This window comes from Fusarium verticillioides, chromosome 1, assembly GCF_000149555.1.
Source record: "Fusarium verticillioides 7600 chromosome 1, whole genome shotgun sequence".
NCBI lineage: Eukaryota > Fungi > Ascomycota > Sordariomycetes > Hypocreales > Nectriaceae > Fusarium > Fusarium verticillioides.
This window is the reverse complement of record NC_031675.1, coordinates 3,640,853-3,664,602: the sequence shown is the minus strand read 5'-3', so window position 1 is coordinate 3,664,602 and position 23,750 is coordinate 3,640,853. Positions and strand designations below refer to the sequence as shown.

The following is a 23,750-nucleotide window of genomic DNA, read 5'->3' as shown; positions in this document are numbered from 1 at the left end:
CTGCCTTTGCTAATGGAAGCTGCTGCTTGCCGCTTAGGTAGCGGGAGACTGCAGTGCCCGGTGGCAGCTTCCTTCTTTTATTCCTGTTTGTTCAGGCAACCACCTACCTAGGTATATCAAGCAGATCTCCTGGTTTCCAAGTTTCTCTCTCCTTCTCCTTCTCCTTCTTCTTCCACCCACCTCCCTTCCGGTTTTTTACCTTGGCCTGCCTGGTCTTTCGCATCAACCTTCCTTCTTATCTGCCTTCCTTTCATAAACCGGTCCATGCCACTGCGTCGTTAAGACCAACGTCTTTCTCCCCTTACACGTGCTCTATCACTGAAGTATCTTGTTACTTGGGTATTTAAACCAAGATACCCTCTGTTCTGTGCTGGTTGGCTAATGTGTCAGCGCTACCATCTACGCTGAAGTGTTCAGCATTCCTCAATTCCTCAACCACACCTTGCTATGTGAGTAGATCTATCAGCACAGATACAAAAACCGGTTATTCACCACTCATTCAGCACCTTCATGTCACAGCCATGGATATTGTAGAGTTCTACGTATCTTGTAACCCTCCTTTACTCCCTAAAGGAGTGGCGCTGATATTTGCGAGTGTCGAGGAAAATGATGACCTTGTAAGTATGGAAAGTTTCTTCAAGACTTCGACTAACATATTTTTCTTTTGCTCTTACCATTAGGGGATCATTGAAATCCTCTACGAACCTGAGATCCCTTGGTTTAAGCTCATTGTCCCAAGGGCTTCTCAGCGCGAAATCTCCGATTGGGTGCACTCTCAACTAGCAGAGCTAATGGAATCAGAAGCTGACGCTGTTATACGAGACGGAGACGAAGATGATCTCGGTACATCTGCTATACAACCCGATATCGAGGTTATAGTCGAGGACTCACACATTACTGCCTATCCTTCTCTCCAAACAACCCTGAAAGATACACTCAGTCAATATGATGCGTTCCGATATCCCGCCATCATCAAAACTCTACCTTACAAAACAGTCTGGCGAGTTCCAGAATCGTCTGGCGTCACTATTCTGCAGATTCTCTCGAATTACGAGTCCTTGGGATTTGTGTTGCCTTTGGGCCCAAGCATCGGCAGCCTTCAAGCACTTACAAAATGTGTTATTACATATAATTTCCAGGGTTCCTTATTGTACATTGGCAGCAGTGAAAGTGAACAAGCACTGGGCTTTGTAAAACAAAAGCTCTACACTCTTGCAAGCTTTATGGTATTTCTTGCGATCAATTTGTGTCCTTCTTCTAACCGAGCTTAGGATGCCCCCTTGGCCACTATCACTCATATGGCCTTTACTGAAACTTCGAGCTCGGCTACACTCTGCTACCGATACATGACACATACGGGACTATCCAAATTGACTTATGTTGATTCCGCCGGCACCGATCAGAGCGAGGACCTGGAGTACACCTCAATCGCCAGTGCGGCGTCCTTGAGAATGGAGTCTCTCAATCGGTACCGGCAGCCTGTGCCCGATTGCGTCAAGTACCCGATTCCGGAGACCGGTGAATTGACAAATTGGCATCCAGAATTTCACCCATTCTCTGGACATTCATATGGAAACAAACGCTCTGGTACCATCCCTACTATCGAGAAGAAAAGACCCCAACAGAAGATCCATCATCAAGAATCGGATAGTGTCGGCAAGAACACAGCCAGCACTGAGGGACACCGCAATCTCAAGCATGTCGGCACTGACTTACCACAAGTTCGAAAGTGCTTAGAAGATCTCAGGTACCAAGCTCGAAATAACAAGAAAATCACTAATTGGCTCTGCAGCATCGAGTCCAGCGGAGATGGTGACCATCTGAAGCTACCCTCACTTCTGACTGGGAACAGTGAAAAGCAGGACGAGGGAACAGCAACAAGCCTACCATGCGACTCGCGACGATGTATTGAAGAGCCAAGGTTCGTCAACACTAAAGACGTCCCTCTTATGGCGGCCAATATCAAAGATCAGATGCCAGGATCAGATTACCATTCTTCTTTGAGCCAACTTCCATTGGGCTTGGAAATGCCAGAAAACAGTTTCGAGCCCCTCGACTTCCCGAATCCTTCTGTTCTGCAGTCTAATGCTACAAAGGATTTGATGGACATTAATGATGGCCCCATCCCAACTCCTGCACTGATGGATAACATCCCTTTGCACGATCGCGGAACTAAACTTCAGACTATATCAGAGGATCCAGTTACTCGTTCTGAGGTCACATTCGGCAAAAGAAACCTTCGGGAGAAAACACTATTCGATACCATGAGACAGAAAGCCGGCTCTGGGCTAAGCTGGGCCAGCGTAGCCTCAAAGAAAGACAACAATCGAGACGACAAGCCCACCTTCGGGTTCAATGTGCCTGTCACATTTGTCCCCGACAATCGTTCTGCAACTCAGCGTTCAGCAACGCCAGCATCCGAGGTTATTGCCAGCCTCAACCCTATCCCGGCTGAGCAGAGAGAAGAGCACGACAGGAACCAGTCAATTTTGGTTGAGAAACCCAAGACTGACCCAGTCTCACCGGCCTTACGAATTTTTCCGGGAATAGACATGCCATCAGCGATTGAGGTGGAGTATAGCGAGTTTCTGTCACAGGTTGAGAACAAGCTCCGTAAGTTGGTTGAAGTTCTACAAATAGTCCCCGGGAAAGTGAGCATCCAAGCTCAATTTGGGCGGCTGTGCCGAAAAGATATATTTCCCGGTTTGGTCTATGACAGTCAATCTCAATCTCCATCGTGGGCTGTTGATGAAACTGTTGAGGCTCTAAATTCCCAAAATCCGCATATGGGATTTTATCCCATCCTCACAACCAGCGGAGCAGAAGCAAACTCGATCCCTCGGATGTCTGGTGGAAGATCTCCATGGATACTGACGGGAAAACGAGTTTACTACGAATTTCACTGCTTCGCCGGAAAGACACCTGAGGTTATCGTGCAAGTTGATGCCGATACCTTCGGGCATCAATACTTCCCGCCGACGACTGAAGTCTCAAAGACTTTCGTGCATTGCACTCGACGTGCATGGGATATCAAATTTTCTGTCTCCCGCATGTATATGGAGGGGATGGCCGATGATATGGAGGAGTTTGCTGCGTCATTGGTGCGCTCCCTGAGTATCGAGTGAGTCACCTAGCCTACTGAGTTGGTATGGTGCCAAACTAATTTCTTAGAACGAATGAGATGGGCGAGCTCGTGATCAGTACCGAACCGAAGAGCATCTCGAATTTGAGTGTCGACAGGGTCAGAATATGTCACGAAGCCCGGTACCGGAATGGAGGCAAGGGCCCTAGCTGTCTGAAGGTTATAATGATACGACGAGTCGAGAAGCTTCCTGGTATCCCCAGAGGAACTTATCGTGGTCAGTCAGTTCCAGTAACAGCGCCTGCAAATGGCCGGCCTGGCCAGTGGTTTGAGACAAGCATTTCATCTGTACGAGCAGAAGAGATATTCCAGGAGAACATCGGTCTAGAATTCGGCGATAAAACACATTGGACGCCTGAAATCCTACACCACCAGGGCGTTTTCAGAGCCATCTCTGAGCCAGCATTGCAAATGGTCAGAAAGATGGACCATGTCGGTGATTCGAACTCGAACGGACAAGGCCCTCGCTCTGATCAACAGTCGTACAGTGCTGCTCAGGATTCAAAGGCCCGGCAGAAAGGGAAATACTTTTGGTAAACCACTGCAGGACGATATTTGATCCAACATGCAGAAATGGAAGACATGGATTGAGGTACGAAGTGTGACGGAGACGAAATGGATAGATATCGGAGTTACTGAGCGCCTTGTGTCAAAACTTTGAGCTATGATAAGATCGCGATGGCAATTTACATGATTCTGTACCTCAATTACGTCACGACTGCATCCCTAGCCGAAACAATCTTAGTAAGTGATGCCGGCGTCTAAATACGTGACCAGCCAATACGGTTACCTGCTAAGACGATTCTACCATTCAGCTACATAGGTAGATAATGGCATTGTATGTTGATTCAATCACCAAAGCTGACAAGCGCCTCGTAATAAAAGCATCAACTAAGACGGGCCTAGAACTTACGATTCGATGCTCATATCAACTTTCAGTAAGAAACCTTATTGGCTTTGATACCTCGAGCTCCATTTTTGCACTTTGATCCGCCTTATAGAAGTCGCATTTACGAATCCTTGGCAAAGGGGAAAAGAATGCACACTGTGTTGGAGGCATGCATTTCAACACACTGCCATTTTTGCTTTTGTATCGGATGACTCCCTGCTTTAGACCTTGGAAAAAAACTCCCATGGGTAAGACCATGTGCGACACCAAAAAAGAAATATGTGATTCCTGGGCCTGCCTGCTCGGCTCGGGCCGCGATTCCGATCTATACATACACGAGGGATATCGTGGTTTTTCAGCTGGAAAACTCTAATGTCGAACTATTAGTTTCATGTAGATAAAAGCCAAATTACTTAAGCTCCTAACTCTTGAGCCTAGGGTAGGTCGGTTCTTTTATTGTGTGTATGGATACGAATAGTAAGGGTAGGACTAGCATGAACTTAAACTTTTACTATCTTAATATACTAAATTAGAATGAATTTACTCGATTGTGAGCTTGAATGATTGATGTCAGAAACCCTTGGCCCATTTGGAGATGTTCTTGGGAATTAGACAATCAGCATTACTGGGGCCGTCATTGACTGCTTATCGAGTGCGGACCTCTCCGATGGCTATACACCCTCTTCTTCATACAGGTCAACAACTCCCCATGACTGTATCATGACCACTGTCTTACGCGATCCAGCCAGGTACGGATTCGGACTTCGTTATGAAAACCGAGCTAGTAGTGCGAGAGCAGGAATTAGGAAGAAAAGAATGACTTGCGACTTACGTCATAATGGTATATGCCCCTGTTGACGCCGTTTGCATCGTTGCAATGGGTTGCTGACCCATGAGCATGGACGTATGACACTATCTTCTTCGCCATGATCGATGGGATTTGTAGCAGAAAGCCTCTTTCCGTTAGAGCCAAGTTTGTTGGGTTGCGGATATATGCACTAGTGGGCTGCTCAAGCATGCAAGATATCAGCGTTGAGAGGCCCATTGCATGCCGTGGGCTCTCAAAACTGAAAGAGGCCGCCATGAGTGAAACCAGACAGTCTTAGAAAGTCAGCCGGACGATATGTGCGATATGTGGTGAGGTTGTTAAAATCAAACACATGACGATGGTGGATGGTTTGTTTCGCTTCGATTAAATACTAAATCCTTCCCAACTCTTCCTTGAATGTGATCAACACAATTCCCATGAACCTCTCTATAGTCTTCTTGCATGGACTTGCATAATCAATTCGATCAGACCATGGGGAGATTCGCTCGACTCCTAGCGTCCAAGTAATCATGCTATGCTTCGTTTCGCAGCCGTATCGCCAAAATCTATCACCCAGCCCCGCTCCCACGGCTGTAATCATAAGGGGAGGTATGTCAACACCTTGCCTCGTTTCATCTAATCGTCCAATTGATAGACCAAGCGAGCGATATTCCAGCACCAGTTCGCCGTTGATTCTATCTTTTTCATGTCGCGTAGCCAGTCTATGTATGCTGTGACAGTTTGGGAGGCTTCGATATCGAAGCGTTGCCCGCAAAGCGACGATCGTATCCGATTCAACATGGGATGCTGCTGCGATAAATGTAACAGAATTAGTACACCCAGCAGATTCTGTGACCAGAAGAAAGTAATCGGCACAAGTCGTTTGTTGGTACATGGGGGTGATAAGGCAATGGGCCACTTGACCGAGGCTTTGAGACATTCGGCCGCACCTTCAGCATCTTCTCGAGTCATGCTCTCAGGGTGATGAAGAGCTTTGAAAACGCAGGGCCTGTGTATGAGGTGTTTGTTGTAGCTGTATCGTGTTCGAAGAAGTGCGGTTTGTATGTCGGCCGCGAACGGATACGTGGCTGGTGGAGTGTCAAGATCCGGCGTGAACATGTAATTGCTCTGGAGAGATTCTTCCGTATATACTTCACCAAAGGCATTATGTGAAGGCTCCGCGAAGGCTACATCCTGGTTATCCTGCCACCTTAGATGGCTGGGTAGCATGCCCCTCCACTGGTCTAGCTGTGCGTCAAGTTGTTTCATAACAGCTGCGGTCCCGGGACTTGAAGAGATATTGAAAGGAGCGAACCCCGCAAGGGGCAGAGAAGCATCTTTGCCAAAGGCTTGAAGGAGTTCGTTAGTGTGCGGTCACTAAGACTGCTAGTGCATCGTTCTTTTGACGTACTCTTGTTGAGAACAGAATGGAAATTGGCAGAGAGCCTTCGGAGCACGATTTGAGAGGCGAAATGCTCATGAAAGTGTGTTTGTTGATTGACGATATAGTCCTCGTCAGTCATCGGTCCACTAAAGTCAGGGAGGCCAATCGTTTCCTCCAGCTTTTCTAGCCCAGTCAGGGGTAGTCCAAACTCCATGTGGAAGCACCTGCACTTGCTGTTAATATGCCTTCTCATGTTGTTATCAATAACCTACGTTTCCATGATCGAGCAGTGCCAGAAGACTCGTTTGACCAGATCTGTTCGGGGGCCGTGTAACTCGTCGGGTTTGCTATCAACACAATATTAGAATCAGACTGCGTTGACTCATAACGGTCGGGTCTCCCACCTCGTTATCAGACCCTGGCAGGCCAGAGACGCATACACACTCATCCTCCAGCATTCCTGGCAGATCAGTTAGAAAGGTGTATCGAGGGTCTAGGCAGAGGTACCGACTAGAGCTTGTCCGCAGCTTGAGTAGTAGAGCGAGGCAAGTGCCAACATCTGCACGTTTTCGAGGCTGACTTCGCTTATTCCAAACCCCATCCTTTTCCGTGCCTCATTGAAATAAGCAAGACCAGGTGGCCGATCGATAGTTCCTCCCTTAATTCCAGATGGTCGCTGCTTGTAAGCCGAGATTGGCACTTCTGATGTGGTGAGCGCCACCTCTCCAAGGGCAAAGACAAGTAGTACAAGGGATGAAAGTGCTCCTTCTTGAAATCCATTATTGATGATTGAACTCAGTACGTTTGAGTTGAACCACTGTCTGTCCAAGATAGGATGAAGCATGTTGATGACGTCGAAATAAGCCTTGCTAAGTCTTTGCATGGTCTCCCAGTCCACACTTGGGGGGCTAAGGTTGAGGGTCGAGGTAGAGCCTGAGAGATGCAGGGGTATCTGCAGGGTGCTGTTACTTGGGATTCCGACCGGCTGCAGTCCATCGGATGGCAGGGTAACGTTTGAGGCGCGAAGTCCTCTCGGAAGTGCAGGAATCTCACCCATGGCGGATGGAGCCTTCTGGCCAAGGCTTTCGAACATCTGGCGCACAACGGGCCATTCTGACATCTTAGACACAGACGAGTCATAGCGAAAGCCGCCTGTATCACGGTTGGGCGATGGACTTGTAGGATGGTTAGGTAAGGATGTGCCTGGAAGAGGATCGTGGGAGTCGGGATCCACCAGTAACGGCGTGTTGGTGGAATAAACGGCTGGAGGTTGAGGGGTGGTGAAGAGGGGAGGAGTCGTATTTTCCCTTTGACCCAAATTGTCAAGCTTACTTTCGACAGTCTTGAGTCGGTCTAGAATCTCAACCAGAGTCTTATCCTTCCTGTTGTCGGAGTTTAGCAAATTGCAGTTGTGTTAAGAGAGCGGCCCAGGGAACGACGACAGCAACGCCATATTCAGGTCAAGCTCTGCATCCTCGCCGCTTATTCAGGCTCCCGTAGTAACATACTTTGTTGGTTGGGGTTCTCGGTATCGGCAGTCGAGCTTGAATCTCTGGCATGTGCCACACTTTGGTCTTTGTTCATCACATCTTTGTTTTCGGTTGCGACACGTCTCACAAGCCTGGGTCTTTGTTAGTCACTTGGCTCGGCAGTGCAACACTCGAATTGACAGCATGGATTGAGGAGAAAGGTAGGAAACATGACAACAACACAGATATCCAAAGCAACTGAAAGCTAGGAATGGAATCCGAGATTGATATTGACAGAAAACAAACATAAATGAAGGGCGAAAGAGGTGAAGGAAAGACAGGCAAAGTCATTAGACCCCTGATTCAATGGCACGGTAAACAAGCCCGACTTACCTGCGCTGCAATGGCACCGCGTTCTTTTCGATTGCTTTGCGGCCCAGGCCCTGGAGAGACGTTGCTGGATGAGGATAGTCCTGGATCCATAACTAGGAGTAGCCGTATACCCCCATGTGACTTTGAGAAAGCAGTGTTTGGGAAACAGCAGCTCTAAAAAGCTGGCTAAAGTAAACTGAGTTCCCAGGTGTATTCGGTAGGCTCCATTGAGTAAAACACCCCTAAAGACGAAAGTTGGTAGAGCGTTGAGGTATGGTGGCAGTCTGTAATCGGGAAGCGAACAATGTCGCGACGATTTCGTGAGCTACCTGGGCTGGCGTGGGTGGGAATACAACAATGAGGGGCAGGACAATCAGAATGCGCACACAAGGGAACTGACGTGGGTGACGGTGAGGGAAGACTGGGGATTAAATTGGGTACGTGATGACGGTTCCTGAGATGTAGTGACGAAGTCCAGATCAAGATGTGCCTTAATCCAGTGTGCAGGGGAATATGGACTTTAATAACAACGGGGAAGCTAGAGGAGAGGCCGCCTTGTAATTGGAATTTGAGAAGGCATATCTTTAAGAGAGAGTTTTTTGAGAGCGCACGAGAGGAGCAAGGACGCGGAAAAGATTCTCAAAATGGGACTGGCAGAATGTGAACAGAACTCGACCGGAGCCAAGCCCGGCTCCGACAGGAGACGAGGGGAACAGATACAAGACCTTGACTTGAGTGAAGTCGAAGCTCGTCAGGTTTCGGTGCTAGAAGCAGTTGGAAATCCGTCAGTGCGGCCAAAGAGCGCCCATTTGAACAACCATTGGGTGGTGCGAGGTAAGAAAAAGGGAGGGTATCAAGCTTGATAATCCAACGTCCTGTCCCGTCTCGCCATCTTTACATGAGGAGCCTAGCACGCACCACGCGGCTGATGCACGGTACCATTCACTCTTCGAGGCCGTACCGAACCGTTGATTGCACCACACCGTCCAAGCTCAGTAGTCCACCATGGATGGATGAATGAAGCCCGATGAGGTTCCCTTCTCGTCGACCCTGTGTCTGCATCCATGCCGGCGGACGTCATTGCCGGATCTCTTAACGGGCCGGGGGATCGAGCTCCTCTCTCCGGCGTTGGTTCCCTCATGACAGTTTTCCAGATCCAGAGCCCACACACACCCGATCGATGCGTGCGCGCACACATCAGACATCTAAATCGACCAAACCTGCGGCGAACAGCGTTAGAAGCCCTGGTTTTCTAAAGGTACGCTCCCATTTGTTTGGCGCCACGCCGCCGTCGCCACGGCGGCTGCTGCTGCTGCTGCTGCTGCTGGGCAGGTAGTAGTGAGAACGTGATCGTCCATAATCTGCACCGACCGTCCGGAGCTGCGAACTAAGCGACCACTCTCCTGGGAGACCTTTTGCGTGGAGTGGTGCTTGGCCATCGACCTCATCCTTTCAGCAGTTGCGTTTACTGTCATGACTGGTTGAGCTGGCTTGTGATCGGCCATCATCTTTCCAGCCCTGTTTAGCGTACCCTATGCGACAAAAGAAAGGAGGTACCGTACATTTCGCGGTAACTTGATATCTTATTCTTCACAGCCATGTGCATGTCTTGTGCCTGACCTGGTCTGGCTTGTCTATGACGCCCGACCCGAATAAAGGGTCCATTAAGGCGTAATTTTGTGTCGCGTTAATAAGCCGATGAATGCATACCTTAATTTTCCCTGCTAGGTACCCTTGAGACTGCAACAACCCTTAGCCGGATCTCAACACCCTCGCGATAAGAATGATTCATGTGACGAACGCCGTAGCAAAACCTTGGCTGCCCTTGGGATATGGCAATGTGCCACAATCCCAGTCATTGGAGCTCGGGCATTCGTTGATGGCAATTCGTCAAAGGGCCATTCCGAATTAGCATCTGGCATATATGGGCATTCCCCAAGTCCGATGCTGTGTTGTGGGAGGGGCCGTAGGGGTTGTGCTAGGTTGGGGAAATAGCCTTTGTGGCTTGCCCTAAATGCGAGCTTTCCAACTCGGTATCAAAAACTGGCCGTGACCGTATTGTCACAATGAAATTGTTTCATTCATCACGAATATCGAAGGCATTCGGAGCAGGTCCTTCTCATGCCGGCGCAATAAGGCTGAGCCCCTGCAGTGTCCTGAGTTGGCTGTGATCGACAGGCTCTTGCCTGCTGAAATGACAGAAGCAAAGATTCGTAAGATCCGTCTTGTCATTAAACGAGATCAGAGCCGCAATATGCAGGGGATCGGAACCCAAAGCCAACGCTGAGCCTACCATGATGTTGTAAAGAGGGCTTAATATCGATTATCGACCTCTCCTCAGCTGAGCAAGGTATTACATATGAGCAAACATCTACCTAGTTTTGGCTGGTCACTCGTCCAATTCAAGGTGGCAGCAAAATGTTGCAACTTTGTCGTATCGTAGCCCAGCGTCTGGCATGAGCGGCCAATGAACAAAGTGATCATCCAATTACACCGTTCATTGCTGGCACACATCTATGCAATCAGATTGTTGTCCCTGCCCTTGAGGCAGAGCTTTGCAGACTGTTGAACTGAAACGAATTTTGATGGGTTTACCTGCAAGCACCCTTACTTGCATCCTCGCAAACTATCAAGAAGTTACCTCTGCCTGGAAGAGAAAAGGACCAATGTGTTGTTTCTGCGGTGTTGCTTTGATCTATCTCGCTGAGATGTTGATATGGCCTACCATGAATGAATGTTAAGAATTAACCACTCTACAACAGGACGAAGCAATCCACAGTCGATTTTGGTAAATTAATGCTCTGGTGACAACTTTTGAGGTAATACTGAAAGAGGGTGTGGAGTTACTCCGTAAAACAAGCACATCGATCAACTCAGCTTCAATATTCCTGGAGTCAATCTAGTAAGTTTGCTCCTTATGAAGTAAATTATGATTAATGCAGGTACGGAGACGGCGAGACATTTTGCTACCATGCGTAGCTGTTCTGTTTCGCATCCGAGATTCTGTAGGCGAGTGAAATGCTGTCGAGCTGGATTCTTATCGGAGAGGTCGAGACATGGCTGAAGAAGTCTCCGAATAAACGACGGCTGACGGACGGATCTCAAGATTCAGCAAGGGATGATGGCTGTCTGTGGACTGCCCGAGACAAGGGTGATGCCACCCATGCAATGCATGTCTAGTGATCCCCGCAATGGCGGAGCTAGTCTTGAACCTGGCAGAGATGGCTGCTGTGGTGTCTGGCTACTGATTAACCAAGAGCGAAAATGATAGGATGAACAGCAATCCAGGCCACCAAGTATACGAGATCATCATCATTCGTCATTATACTGAAGCGGGTCCTTGCAAAGTCTTGGCTTGAGTTGAGGATCTATTTGACGCCTGGGGGTTGAAAAGAGAACAAGTCAGAAGTCGTATTCAGGCTGAACGGTGTAAAAGAACAGTGAGGAAACCTATGATCGATCCAATGTCTTGGGTGTCTTGGTCGTACCTGCCAGACCCACAGGACAAAAAGAATTTACAACGGGCAATTAGCATTTGAATGGCCATTGAACCCCTGGGGCTGCCACCTACGTAAGCAGCTCGGGAGTTGTTCTGAAAGAACCTTCTAAGAAATGGTCGCAATACGAAGAAGTTACATAGCATGAACGGGCAAGTCGCTACTTCCCTGTAAGGTAGGTACTAAGGTAGTTTATACTTTGAAATGGTCTCATTGATTGTGGCACTGATTTGGAAACTTGGCTCAACCTACGTGTTTTTAAGGACCCTTTGATTTGAACAGAGGAGACTCTTTGACCCATTACCAGTAGCTCACCTGTTTCATTGGACAAGAGCTGAAGCCCCAAAGGGACACCCACAGCACAAGGTTCCAACTGGGGTGATATTGACATGCAGAAGCAAGAGATCAGCCTGATCATCGTTCACTATTTCCACAAGCTCACAGTGCTCTGATACTGTGTTTGTGATGACCTTTGGGACGAGGATGATTGCCCTGTCTGGATCGCAGATAGCAGATGAATTGTCTCAAGAAGGTGCAACGTGATCAGGATCTTATACTTTGCCAAGAAACTGCTTCTGATCGGCAGTTAAAGCTGCTTTCACTGTTGTGGTGCAGAGCATACCTGGGTATCCGCAGAACCTAAGGTAGATAGATACCCAGGTGCCCTGTGAGTGATGAGCTCCACAAACCAAACTTTAAGCTCACTGTACCCCGGTAATTCAATCACGGCAATTGGAGAAACAAGCGGAACCCTCGGTCCATCTCCACCACCATATTTACACGAATGCGTCCACTCCTGGTTGCTCGTGCTGATGGTCTCCAAATATGTCGACGACTTGACGATACTGTTGGAAGAAGCCGATCCAGTCAAACCCGTCGATTTGTCTCCGAAGAAAAGAATTTCCTTCCCACTGGGCGTTTTTGTCCGTACGAAGCTTCTCGCCGCCCTTTCACGATTGAATCGCGAGTGTTTGTGACCTCCACCAGAACCGGAGGGTGGGTGCTGTCGCCGCTCCACTGTGCTATCCCTCAGCCAAGCTCACGCCCCTGATCGGTACTCCATCTCTTCAAGATGCCTCTGGGGATCCTCGAAGCAAAGGGGATCGAGCATGTTCCTGGTGCGTATTTGGCGTCACCTCCATACCAATATGGAGCACGTGGCCTTCCATCGCCGATAGCAGAGCACACACTTTTCAGGACATGACGAATTGACAGATCACCCAATCCCATAGGCACAACCCAATACTTTGACGATCCGTCCCGACCTCAGGTAGCTGGTGAGCATCATGGAGACCTCAAGCGCGTACAAGTTGGGACCGAAACCATTATCCTCGTATGTATTGTCTGCCTCGTGCCGTGTTGCGCGTACGCTGACGTTGGCACGAACCTCAGATCCCTCAGCCTTCAGATGACCCAAACGATCCGTTGAACTGGTCACTTTTGCGACGCGACCTGATTACCTTTCTGCTCTGTTTCGCGGGTATTCTCGCTACCGCACTCGGTCCTATCCTCGCTGCCAATACGATCACAATATCTCTACTCTTCTCGAAGGATTTCACAAAGGTTGCCCTATTGACTGGATATTTCTTACTGGGATGCGGCGCTGGTGCTATTTTCTTCGTTCCGTCCGGCCGTATCTGGGGAAAGCGACACTTGTTCCTCATAGGTATCCTCATTCTTATCGCCTCCAGCGCGTGGGCTGGGTCTGTAGGAACTAATTATGGAAGTTTTATTGGAGCCAGAGTTGTTCAAGGCGTTGGTTGCGCACCCTACGAGAGCTTGCTCAATGCAGCTGTGGGTGACCTCTACTTTGTCCACCAGCGAGGAGTGAGAATGGCCTTTACGAACCTGGCGGTCTTCGGTGGTGCCTTCTTCACACCCATCTTGGTGGGCAAAATCACTGATTCCATGGGATGGAAGTGGACGTTCTACTTTGTTGCCATCTTTCTTGCTGCTACACTCCCGGCCATTTTCTTCTTCTGCCCCGAAACGGCATATCGTCGAGAAGCCAGTCTGAACACTGACACGACCGGTGAGCTAGGAATAGAACTGACTACTAAGGATAAACGTCAAACGCCGTCACCGCAGGCAGAGTCCGGATCTTCTCATTCTCCGGAACTTGTCCAGCACTCTGCTGGTTTTACCTTCTTGCCTAAGTCCAATGCTCTTCAACCAATCGGCCATTCTAATACACCTAAGAAGACCTTTCTTCAGTCGATCTCTCTCTTTGATGGCCGGAAGACGGACGAGCGATATTGGGTCCTTTTGCTGCGACCGTTCCCCCTCCTCACTCATCCAGCATTTATCTGGGGCTGCCTGATCCAGGGAGCCATGATCGGCTGGACAGTATTTATCGGAGTCATTGTCGCCGCCATTTTCATAGGGTCTCCCTATTACTGGGATGAAGTTGATGCCGGCTACACTTATACGGGCCCTTTCATCGGTGCCGTCCTTGGGTTTGTCCTGGCAGGTCTGCTCGCTGACACAAGCGTCAAGTACATGACCAAGCTCAACAAAGGCATATACGAACCAGAGTTTCGCATTCTTCTTGTGATCCCCATGATGATTATCGGAGGGATCGGACTCTATGGGTTCGCCTTAACGGCACCTGGTGTGGTAAAAAAGGAATACTCATATGTCGTACCTCTGATGTTTTTCGGATTTGAAGTCGCAGGGATGGTCATTGGGGCCGTGGCCAGCTCACTTTACATTGTTGATGCCTATCGTATGTTTCTCTGCTCGTATAAACAGCTGTCGCTAACATCATGGCAGGGGATTTGACCATTGAGGGCTTCACCATCATGATCATATTCAAGAACTTTTTCAGCTTCATCTTGACTTTCTTTGCCTACGATTGGATTAATCAGGGTGGTATCGAACGAACAATGCTGGCCATCTCCTCAATTCAAGTGGTGGTGTGCCTTATCAGCATCCCTATGTGTAAGTCGGTTTCCATCGCACGTTGTTTGTCATGCTGACTTGCTATAGATATCTACGGTAAGCGGGTGCGAGCATTCTACTATCGCCATGATTTGCTCGATATGACTGGTCTTCGCTAGCTGTTCGAACAATTTCGAGGAATTAAGATGGTTGATATATCATGAGTTGGATAAAAGCAACAGATGCGTTTCTAGAGCACCCAGGGTTGGGTTATTTTTAATGTTTACTTCCTGATAGACTTCATAGGGGAGTATGACACGATTCCTGGATATCATTATTAGATCATAGCCATGAGAGTTCGGCGATATTGTCTTAATTAAAGCATGGCACATCAATTCGTTACATGATGGCTATCCTGGTACCTGAAGGCGAAAAAATCATAACGTCGCATGGGTCATGCATATCCTGACCAAGAACATTTAACCTGTCCCACTACCTGTCGATTCATATTCACTCACGCCTTGACTGCTTCGGCCTGAGATGCGCCAGCAGCTGCAAGCGTCGACTTCTTGACAAGACGCAGACCGCCGAGCAGAATAAAGGCAGCCTGGACACCCAAAATGACAACGAGAGTAACAAGGGCACCAATGACGCCAGCAACTGGCTTCGAGACACCGTTGCCAGAGCCGCCAGAGCTTGATTGAGATGAAGTAGAGTCATCATCCGAGCTACTAGCGCAGGTGCCATCGTTGTTTCCGCAAAGCTTGCACCAGTGCTTGGTGTCCTCAATGGCGAAATCAGACATGCCAGTCTTGAAGTCCTTCCAAGAGATGGTGGTCTCATCCTTACCGAAGAGAGGGAACAACTTCGGGGTGTGTTGAGCAGCAGTGCCGTTGGCAAAGTAGAAGCGGACACTGACGTCGTCGGCAGTAGGGTTTGTGGCGTTGGTTACGAGCTCAAAGGCCATAGATGAGGCGTAGTCGACGACTCCCTTGAAGTCGGAGCTGACCTTGTCGAGACCAGCAAGACCGAAGAAAGACATGAAAGCAGCATAGGCACCGAACTGGATGTTGACCTTGGGTCCCTTCTTACCCTCTGCAAGGGGCTCAAGAGCCTCAATGATCTGGCCAGCAAGCACCGAGCCCGCAATGGCACGGACGGGTTCGCTGCTGTTGTAGGCGAGGTTCCACTCATGGATGGAAGCGAGATAATATAGCTTTTCCAGGGTGGACTCATCGAGCAGATCATCGGAAGGGATGCTAGAATTGTGAATACGAGCAACATTGATGAGATCAAAGACTTTGCGAGTTAGTAGAGGGTCTATGTGCTTGAGATTGATCCCTAAACTTACTGGTATAGGCATTCTGGAAGTTGGCCTCATCTTTGCCGTAGGTTCCATTGATGACAGGCAGAAGGCCCTGATAAAAGCTTTCAGAGTCCTTGTATGCTCCAGCGTACTCGGGGGAGGAGAAGTAATCATTTGAGCTAGCCTCCGCGTTGGTGCAACCACTGTTCCCCTGGAGCCAAGCACTGTTCTCAGAGTTCTTGTCGCTGGCTGCAGTCTCTACTGAAGCAATGGGAATGTATTGATATCCACTCAAAGGAGCCTCAACCCTGGATCCATTGGCAAGGGTCTCAAACTGCTTCGTAGGAGGGTAAAGCCCCTGCATGAATACAAGAGCAGAGTTCTGAAGCACAGCATCGACGGGAGAAGTGACATCTAGCTGAGACAAGACGGCTGACTCGGGGCTGAGGCCAGTGATCTTTCGTGAAGCATCCTTGCTCACATAAGTATCGCGGTACCAAGAACCGGAAGAGTAAACCTCGTCGGCTCCGAGAGCTGTGAAGTTTACGGGCTTCCAGGCCTTGGCAGTGCGATCACCGTGACGGTGGAAGACGTAAAGGCCAAGGACATCTTCAGCTGCAGTCAAGGAGGGGAGGGCAGATAGCACGAGGAGGGAGAGGGGCTTGGCGTGCATCTTGGTTAGGTGGGACACTGAATGAAGCTATACACACTTACTCGTTGCCACTGTTGACGACGAAGGGGAAAGGAAGAGAAGACAAATGGTCAAGAGAGAACGAGAAGAGAAGGAAATATATAGTTCTCATCATCATTACCTATTACAAGAAGATAGCGTACGTTGTTATGAGAGTCAAAAGATATGGTATCGTAGGTAATTCCCCGCCCTGTTCGGCTCTGAGCGTGCCGTGTAGCTGCAAGGTTATGCATAGTTTCCACACCATGGATCTCTCCGGGTCAAGGTTGGTTCTCTAGTTGACCTCTGGGCCCTCTTTTTTCCTGGATAGTCATACCTAGATAGGAAACACTATTGACACCATCCATAATCATGATGATTTTGCAGACTGAGCTTGTTTTTTCGAATGCTTTATGCTAAGAGTGTCGAGTTTATAAACAACGAGAGATTGAGATGGCTATATCCGAGGAATTGATGATTGTCAGTGGATGCAGATCATATCACCCTGCCTCATCTGTCAATTGCACGATTAGCCCGTGTCATTGAGCATCGACAAGCTCATGAGAGCTCAAAAACAACCCCTCCTTCACTAACCTTGCCCTAGCGGACGCTAATGCAAGCCCACACCAAGTTATCAACCTGTCTCTGTAAGCTGATAAACAGCCCTCGGGGAGCAAGAAAACATTAGACTTCAATATAGGGTGTTAAAACAAATTCAGTAAAAGGTATCCTAAACTTGTACTAAGTTGCCCAAATCTTTTTGTTATTTGGGATCGAGTTCCTAAGCTTTCTTTCCTCGCCTAGACAGCCACAATTGGCTTTCCCTCTTCTTACAGAGTAAGCTTCCAGGCACTTTTGCCCAAGAGTGGGAGAGACTTGCAACGGCCATCGGACGCAATTTTATTGGATATCGGCCGGGTCGCGGCTTTAACGGGGTCGATTATGCCGTACGATATCCGGCTCTTCGTTCATGGATCGAATCGTGAAATGGCATGTGGTATCTCGCGTGGGTTTCAGGCTCTTTTTCGGAATGGAGAATATGGGGTTCACGGGGTATTCCCTTGTCAAGTAACTGCTGTATGGAATAAGCATACAATGTGCCATGCAGGTAAATAAAAAAAGGCTTGAACCTGGCAATTCTGGTGTTAAGAAGGAAACATTTTATCGTGCTTGGAGTACAGTTATTCTTGTCAGATATTCAACAAACCATCATCATGGAAGACTGAGATCGACTCTATCAGACCATCCACTTCCGGAGATGTCAACGCCAAGGCGGATCCCCGATTGGATGTTATCTATCATCCCAGAACAAGTATCTCCGTCACTTCCGATCCACTACTGCCCGGCCCGGGGGTGTCAGGTCCAGCTGATAAGATGTACTGATTCAAGCAAACACTTGATCTGATATTGCAAAATTGTAGCTTCGTTTGTATAAAAATAATATCCCCTCATGATACTCCATATCTACCTCGTCAAATGGTAATCTCCGAGCTTGGCCCATGTGGTTCAACAGCCCGTATCCTTACAACTTAGCCTTTCCGTTCTTTCTTGGATCTCGCAGGTTCTTTGAGAACTCTCCGTTGAGAATATAATCCGGGTACTCCATGCCAGCCTCCGTTCCCACGCTGATGGCTCCCTGACGTCTCCATGCCGCACCATCAACAGCTAGGACTTGTCCGCTGACATAGCTTCCAGCGTCGCTGAACAAAAAGACTGTCGCGTCAGCGATATCCCGTACAGTTCCAGTGCGGCCCAGCGGGATACCCTTGGCGTATCTCTTCTTCTCAATTTCCACATCGCTCCCCAATCTGGCCAGACCCTCAGTGCCCTCGATACCTCCTGGGGCAATTACGTTACTTGTCACCCCTCTTGGTCCATACTCCAGGGCAACGGACGCCATGAGTGAGTCAATAGACGCCTTGGCTGCAGAGACGTGTGCCTGGAGAGGCATGCCGGTGTAATGGAAAGTGGCAGAGACGTAGATGATCCGAGGGGTTGAGCTCTTTAGGAGATGGGGCATTGTCGCCTTGATTGTGTTGAATGTTCCCAAGACATCGATGTCCATTACCGTCTTGAATGCATTGGAGCTGAGGCCTTCAATAGGAGCGACAAAGTTGCCAGCTGCACCAGCGCTATGATATGCATTAGTATATTATATGCGGGTATGGTCAATTCGGAGACTTACATGACAAAGTCGATCCCTCCAAGCTCTTTTACGCATCGCTCAGCAGCAGCCTGAAGACTGTCGATCTACGTACAGTCAGTATCATCATTACCGCCGTCAAAAAAGCGACACGCGTCGTACCTTTCGAACATCACAGCCACCGATTCCTATCACCTTGGCTCCCTCTCTTACACTCGCGATGTCTCTGGCCGCAAGCTCTGTCTTCTCGACACTTCGGCCAATGATGCATGCATTTGCACCCAGGCGAACTAATGCTCGCGTCTGCATGCTGCAGATGCTTCCTGCACCGCCAGTCACAAAGATAACGCGGCCATCTAGATGGTTTCACATATCAGCAAATCTCTACCAAGAATAGATTAGATCATCTTGAGACTGACTGAAGATCCCATCTCGCCAGACGGGGCTGAGATACTCAGACTCGGGAACGGGCATAGTGATTCGATTGATGTCGATACGCGGCTCAAGGGAACTTCAGGTGACGCAAATACTAACCCACTAGCAGTTGCTAGTAGAATGATGTCGAAGAGAGTCTATTGTATGATTATGGTAAGCTGGAGAATTGATTACTGGAAAATGGATGGATGGATGACTGACCGAGTGCTCGGCTGAAATCAAAGAAGGTTCAGGGGCCGCTTGTGCCTCGGCTTGAAGTGGAGCCTCCCTATCAAAAAAAAAACCCCCCCATTGAGATGGAATCCGGGGCTGTTCTCCACTAGGTGTACCTGTGTACCTGTTAATCCTCCGACCGCTCTCTCGGCCGAGTTGAGCAATCATCTAAAGGCCCGGGCCGTTGACCACATGGCATGGTCATTATATCAGCGGATTCACTCTTTGCATAAATTAAACAGGCCGCTAAGTGTTGTCATATCTATGTTCGAAATATCTACCAAAGGCATGGCAGTACCTCGGTTCGGGATTTACGATGATAAAGGGACGTCATCATACTAGGTGGCATGAAACTTAGCACATGAAGTCGGATGAAGACATTTTGTTTCAAAGAGAAACAGACCGAATCCAACATTCCAGTGTCATGGTTTTGTCAACGTCAGGCAGGATCCGCAGGCAACTCGTGTTGTCTGCAAAGGACATGGTGTCAGGGGCTGTAGAAGAGGCATCATAGACTCTTATGTTCCATTGTGCATGTAAAATGTCGTAAATGATGAAACTGGTAAGACGGCTCACAAGTTACACTGCTATGTACTTGGCTCCTCGTAATTTAAGCTTCATGCCTAGTTCCCGCGGACTGCAGTGCCACCCACAACAGGAACAGAGCCAGGTTTGTGCGTGCATGGCCCCCACACCATGATCCCTAATCACTCTTAGTTTTCCGACAATCAGGAGAATCTGTAACGAGATTGTCCTGACCGTGATAAAAGCTCAAAGGCCTCAAGAGCAGAAGCTATTGGTGTGGTTTGTGGCTATCCGAAGGACGTCCCAATCCACAGTCGACCCATAACGCCTCGCAAACCAATGTCAAAGTGGAATAGTCAGGGACCAACTGAAACATCCACTGATAGCGAACATCTAAGGCATATACGCGTAAGCAGTTTTTACCCGGGCCGGCGTAAACCGACCGACTTGTTCTTCTTTAAACACCTGGATCTAAGCATCAAAACGTCCTAATAGCCATGGTTTCGTCTCAGGTCTCAGCGCGGGCAGTGAGCCGACACTGCGTCGAGCCAACAGGGATGAACGTGGCAGATCTCGCTTATTCTCAGCTGCATCATACATACAGGCCCTGTTGTCTCTCTTGTCCTCAATCTCAGGTCATTGGCCATAATATTCCGCCTCATCAGACTGTCAAACGGTTACCGGTACATCCCGCGCGGCATGCGCCTCAAAGGCTCGCACAGGCGCGCTTATTCCCCCTCATTCCCCGCAGCATTAACTTTATACCCGGCCAAACTCCATATTAACTCTGATCTTTGCCCTTTACTTGCACATTGTCTCTTATCTCAGCCGTACGTTGACCAAGATCAGTGGGGTCAAGGGACTCGATCGCTGTAAGCGAGCTGTCAGAGCCTAAAGAAGATGGCGGGATGGCAGCCTACGTCTCACTAGCATAGCATAGCGCACTCCGTCACCCGTCGTGACGGTCCTGATGTCAACGGCAATGTAACCACGCAGTGAAAACACCGACAACATCCCTGCTTATTTGGCAATCATCGGAGTGTTGCATCTTCCAAACCTGCGAGGTAAGCCATACTTGGTAAGGTATATCAGCCACAATATATGCTAATGGCAGCCTGCAGAGCCAGCTGACAACAGTTGCTCTATAGGTAGTACCTATGACTGGAGTCCCTCGTCTTTCGTGCGCTAAATATGAACCGATATAAGCCTAAGAGTGGTAAAATATGTAGCAATATGCTTTCCATGTCAATCATGAAACCGTTCAAAGGCGTGGGTTCCGATCGCTCAAAGTCAATAGCTAAGAAGCTGAGGCTGCGTCTGCCACACATATAAATTCGCATTCAGTGACCATAGATTTCTTTTTAATTATTTCCATAACGCCGAGTTAATGTGTAATTCCCGTGTACCAGTACAAACGAGCCTCTAGGGGTCTAGCTCAATGTTCAACTTTCAAATCTGTCGCTGGCTAATGTTTTTGGTTCGCTTGCCTCTGTCGTTTTTCACAGATGCTGCCGATAGAATCGCATGTTGCCTCCCTTTCCTCATCGATAGCATCTCTACTGCTTGTTCCTCTCGTTCAGACTCCTATGGGAGGCTCAAGATCCTGCGCTTGTACTCTCAAATTCGTAGCTCTGCTTCGATTGAATGGAAAGAAACATCAGCTTGGTGCCTTGAATTCAATAAGCTTCAAGCCAGGTTGTCATTTTTGCAATTACATATCAATGGAGAATATGAAATTCGCTGGCCATGGTGAGTACGGCAAGGTTGTTTCTCCAGTGTTCTTCCTGGGAGTGTCGAGTCTAACATCAACCGGAGTTTTTGGTTTCACCCACAACACAACGGGCAGCTTTCCGGGAGAACGATATAGCGTTCATGAGGACCTTTGGGACAGGCATGCTCGCGACTTCCATCTATAGAAGTTTTGCAGAAATGTGTCCCAGGATCTGTGCAAGAAGTGTAGATGTAATAGTTTTTGGTGAAATCGCACATGCTGGCAAGGCGTCGGAAACAGAATGGTCTGAGTAAAGGGATTAACTCGAATTTCGAGAACATACTTTACCATCGTACTCACTCGATATTCTATTTGATGAAATAATTGTAAGTTGATCTTGTCTGCCAAGGGACGAACTGTGTCGATTCAAAGAGCCAGCTGGAGGGTGCTTTAACGAAGTCCAATTCTACCACCACTAGCATTTATAAAAACTGGCGGCGTGACAATTTACAATGTTCGACCGATGGCAACAGATCGGATGCACAGATAAGGTAGGCGAAGTGGCGGCGTCTATACTAGGCCTTGAATTTTGTGCGTGGAGGTGATGGCTGTAGTGGTGGGCTCATAAGGTTTAAGCAAGGCGAAACCTCGATCCACTGGATCTAAAAGAATGTTGAGTAGAGGCACGAAATAGACCAGAAGAGGATGGTATCTCAAACGTAATATGAGGGCGATCTTATGGTGGTTATAGATGGGACCGGGACAAACATCAAGGATCCCCTGGGCACGGCGCCGATGAGGCCATGACCATGGCAATCCCCGTTTCTGTCTCGGAAGCGTTTGCTTCAGCAGGACGAGGATCCGAAAGCAAACAAGCTAGAGACATTTTACCTAGTCCAGGGTCTGATCTGTCGTGTCGAATTCAAGCCAGGACCGGGTCTGTAACGGCGAGTGGAGTGAGTTTGTAAGTTAGTTAGCTAGCTAGCTAGTGGGGTAACTAAGCCCGCGTGTCCAACGGTCCCAAACCTCGAACGACGGGATGCATTAGTGAGCCCCCAGCAGGTAAAGTAGTGCTCACAGACCAGTTTACAATGCGATGTACATAGGCCGGTACGAGGAGCCGGCGTACCCCGATCGGGGAGAAAGCAATCCAGGGCCGTTCAAGATATCCTTGGTCAAAAAAGGTGACCATCCAAGGTGAAGCGGCGTCAGTGCTGCTTGAGCCAGGCCTTGGGAGGGGGCAAATTTTCTGAGAATGGTTGCAAGTTTGAAGTTTAGACAGAAGGCGATTCAGCACACGCCTGGGCACGCACCCATCACTGGAACCTTGTGTTAGTTGGACCCTTGTAAATTGCGACTGCGATTGGGCAATCCGTAAGTAATGCCACTAAACGAGCGTTGTTCTACCTCTTGATTTCGCTACCGATCCTGAAGGGGGCAGATCTGCTTGGTACCTGAAGCATTTCACGATTAATATTCAGCCTCACTGCTGCAGGATAAGACATAGCTCAGAGCCTTAGACGAGGATCTATGATCGGTCCGCCATAGGTACACTAAATACCCAGGTGTGCCTGGAGTAATCCACGAATGTCTTCCCGTCGATGGGTGGCGTCTCATGGGCATCAACAATGAGCGTTCATCTGGTTAAACTTTGTCAAGTGGATGGGAGAAAATCCCTTCCCGCATCCTGACGGGTTGCGATGTCACCTTCTCCCTAATTCCCATTCAGCGGCGTCAGCGCCACGGGGCAACCCTGATGAGTTGGTTCGGTGCGTTCGTGACGCAGACAGCCATGTATCAGTGTAAGTCGGATGTCAGGGAAACGTCGAGGTCGTAACGATAACTGACTCGGCTCATATTCATGAATGATACGGAACTTTCGTTCCAAGGTGTAACCAACCGTATCGTCCATTGAGTCGCGCATCAGATGGAAGCTCGTCTCTGGGCGCTAATACGGTAGCAGGATTTTATGGTATGCTAATGGCAAATTGCAGGGCTTGGATAGTGACAATCGAGGAATGAGAATGAGTGAGAAGGGTGGAGCAGAGGTTGCGTTCCTTCTTCCCGGAGCGTTTCGTTATCAGCACGTTTCAAATTTTCGTCCCATTGTGCGATCGATTACCTACCTAGCTGCAACAAGTAAGGTACCTACCTAGGTATGGAGGTAACTGCCTGTCTTTGAGCACCTTAGGTCTGTGCACGGTTGATGGTACGCGGGAAGAGCCACAGCCACCTGGGCCAGGGCTAGTTGCAGTAGCCTCCCTAAACTTCCTACACTTACAGGGCTTCATCTCAATTAAGCAACA

At 48.8% G+C, this 23,750-nt stretch overlaps 7 protein-coding genes across 16 annotated transcripts; 2 read left to right on the top strand and 5 right to left on the bottom strand.

Moving 5' to 3' along the window:
- Positions 1–521: 521 nt before the first annotated feature.
- FVEG_00860 (hypothetical protein) lies at positions 522–3,849 on the top strand (the record flags this gene model as incomplete). The annotated part of the gene is made up of 4 exons (XM_018887522.1): positions 522–617; positions 681–1,226; positions 1,272–3,121; positions 3,172–3,849. The coding sequence occupies 4 exons, from the start codon at positions 522–524 to the stop codon at positions 3,677–3,679; spliced, it is 3,000 nt and encodes a 999-aa protein (XP_018743291.1). The 3' UTR covers positions 3,680–3,849.
- Positions 3,850–4,639: 790 nt separating this feature from the next.
- Positions 4,640–5,115, bottom strand: FVEG_00861 (hypothetical protein; the record flags this gene model as incomplete). The annotated part of the gene is made up of 3 exons (XM_018887523.1): positions 4,640–4,702; positions 4,768–4,812; positions 4,864–5,115. The coding sequence occupies 3 exons, from the start codon at positions 5,113–5,115 to the stop codon at positions 4,640–4,642; spliced, it is 360 nt and encodes a 119-aa protein (XP_018743292.1).
- A 115-nt stretch (positions 5,116–5,230) lies between these two features.
- On the bottom strand, positions 5,231–8,282 carry FVEG_14747 (hypothetical protein; the record flags this gene model as incomplete). Of its 2 annotated transcripts, XM_018903718.1 has the most annotated exons (8): positions 5,231–5,646; positions 5,790–6,188; positions 6,251–6,447; positions 6,496–6,570; positions 6,628–6,683; positions 6,735–7,605; positions 7,732–7,844; positions 8,086–8,282. In XM_018903718.1, the coding sequence occupies 8 exons, from the start codon at positions 8,173–8,175 to the stop codon at positions 5,231–5,233; spliced, it is 2,217 nt and encodes a 738-aa protein (XP_018743293.1). The 2 variants fall into 2 exon arrangements, with proteins under 2 accessions (XP_018743293.1, XP_018743294.1); XM_018903719.1 differs by having other exon boundaries at positions 5,476–6,188; positions 8,086–8,175.
- Positions 8,283–12,303: 4,021 nt separating this feature from the next.
- Positions 12,304–16,641, top strand: FVEG_00864 (hypothetical protein). 4 transcript variants are annotated; one of them, XM_018887527.1, is made up of 7 exons: positions 12,304–12,679; positions 12,794–12,894; positions 12,954–14,286; positions 14,334–14,501; positions 14,550–15,313; positions 15,372–15,748; positions 15,801–16,618. In XM_018887527.1, the coding sequence occupies exons 1-5, from the start codon at positions 12,634–12,636 to the stop codon at positions 14,618–14,620; spliced, it is 1,719 nt and encodes a 572-aa protein (XP_018743298.1). In that variant the 5' UTR covers positions 12,304–12,633; the 3' UTR covers positions 14,621–15,313; positions 15,372–15,748; positions 15,801–16,618. The 4 variants fall into 4 exon arrangements, with proteins under 4 accessions (XP_018743298.1, XP_018743296.1, XP_018743297.1 ...); XM_018887525.1 differs by having other exon boundaries at positions 14,550–15,748; positions 15,801–16,641; XM_018887526.1 differs by having other exon boundaries at positions 15,372–16,622.
- Positions 14,636–17,610, bottom strand: FVEG_00865 (acid phosphatase). Of its 4 annotated transcripts, XM_018887531.1 has the most exons (4): positions 17,298–17,610; positions 17,012–17,243; positions 15,793–16,931; positions 14,675–15,740 (listed from the first exon to the last, which is right to left on the bottom strand). In XM_018887531.1, the coding sequence occupies exons 3-4, from the start codon at positions 16,418–16,420 to the stop codon at positions 14,956–14,958; spliced, it is 1,413 nt and encodes a 470-aa protein (XP_018743302.1). In that variant the 5' UTR covers positions 16,421–16,931; positions 17,012–17,243; positions 17,298–17,610; the 3' UTR covers positions 14,675–14,955. The 4 variants fall into 4 exon arrangements, with proteins under 4 accessions (XP_018743300.1, XP_018743302.1, XP_018743301.1 ...); XM_018887529.1 differs by having other exon boundaries at positions 14,636–15,740; positions 17,012–17,610; XM_018887530.1 differs by having other exon boundaries at positions 15,793–17,243.
- A 183-nt stretch (positions 17,611–17,793) lies between these two features.
- Positions 17,794–19,177, bottom strand: FVEG_00866 (2,4-dienoyl-CoA reductase (NADPH2)). 2 transcript variants are annotated; one of them, XM_018887532.1, is made up of 4 exons: positions 18,980–19,177; positions 18,723–18,916; positions 18,603–18,667; positions 17,794–18,549 (listed from the first exon to the last, which is right to left on the bottom strand). In XM_018887532.1, exons 1-4 carry the CDS (start codon positions 19,032–19,034, stop codon positions 17,940–17,942), a joined length of 924 nt encoding a protein of 307 aa, XP_018743303.1. In that variant the 5' UTR covers positions 19,035–19,177; the 3' UTR covers positions 17,794–17,939. The 2 variants fall into 2 exon arrangements, with proteins under 2 accessions (XP_018743303.1, XP_018743304.1); XM_018887533.1 differs by lacking the exon at positions 18,980–19,177 and having other exon boundaries at positions 18,723–18,940.
- A 971-nt stretch (positions 19,178–20,148) lies between these two features.
- Positions 20,149–23,747, bottom strand: FVEG_00867 (hypothetical protein). Of its 2 annotated transcripts, none has more exons than XM_018887534.1 (2): positions 23,571–23,747; positions 20,149–23,504 (listed from the first exon to the last, which is right to left on the bottom strand). In XM_018887534.1, exon 2 carries the CDS (start codon positions 21,783–21,785, stop codon positions 21,558–21,560), a length of 228 nt encoding a protein of 75 aa, XP_018743305.1. In that variant the 5' UTR covers positions 21,786–23,504; positions 23,571–23,747; the 3' UTR covers positions 20,149–21,557. The 2 variants fall into 2 exon arrangements, with proteins under 2 accessions (XP_018743305.1, XP_018743306.1); XM_018887535.1 differs by having other exon boundaries at positions 20,149–23,501.
- Between the last annotated feature and the right edge of the window lie 3 nt (positions 23,748–23,750).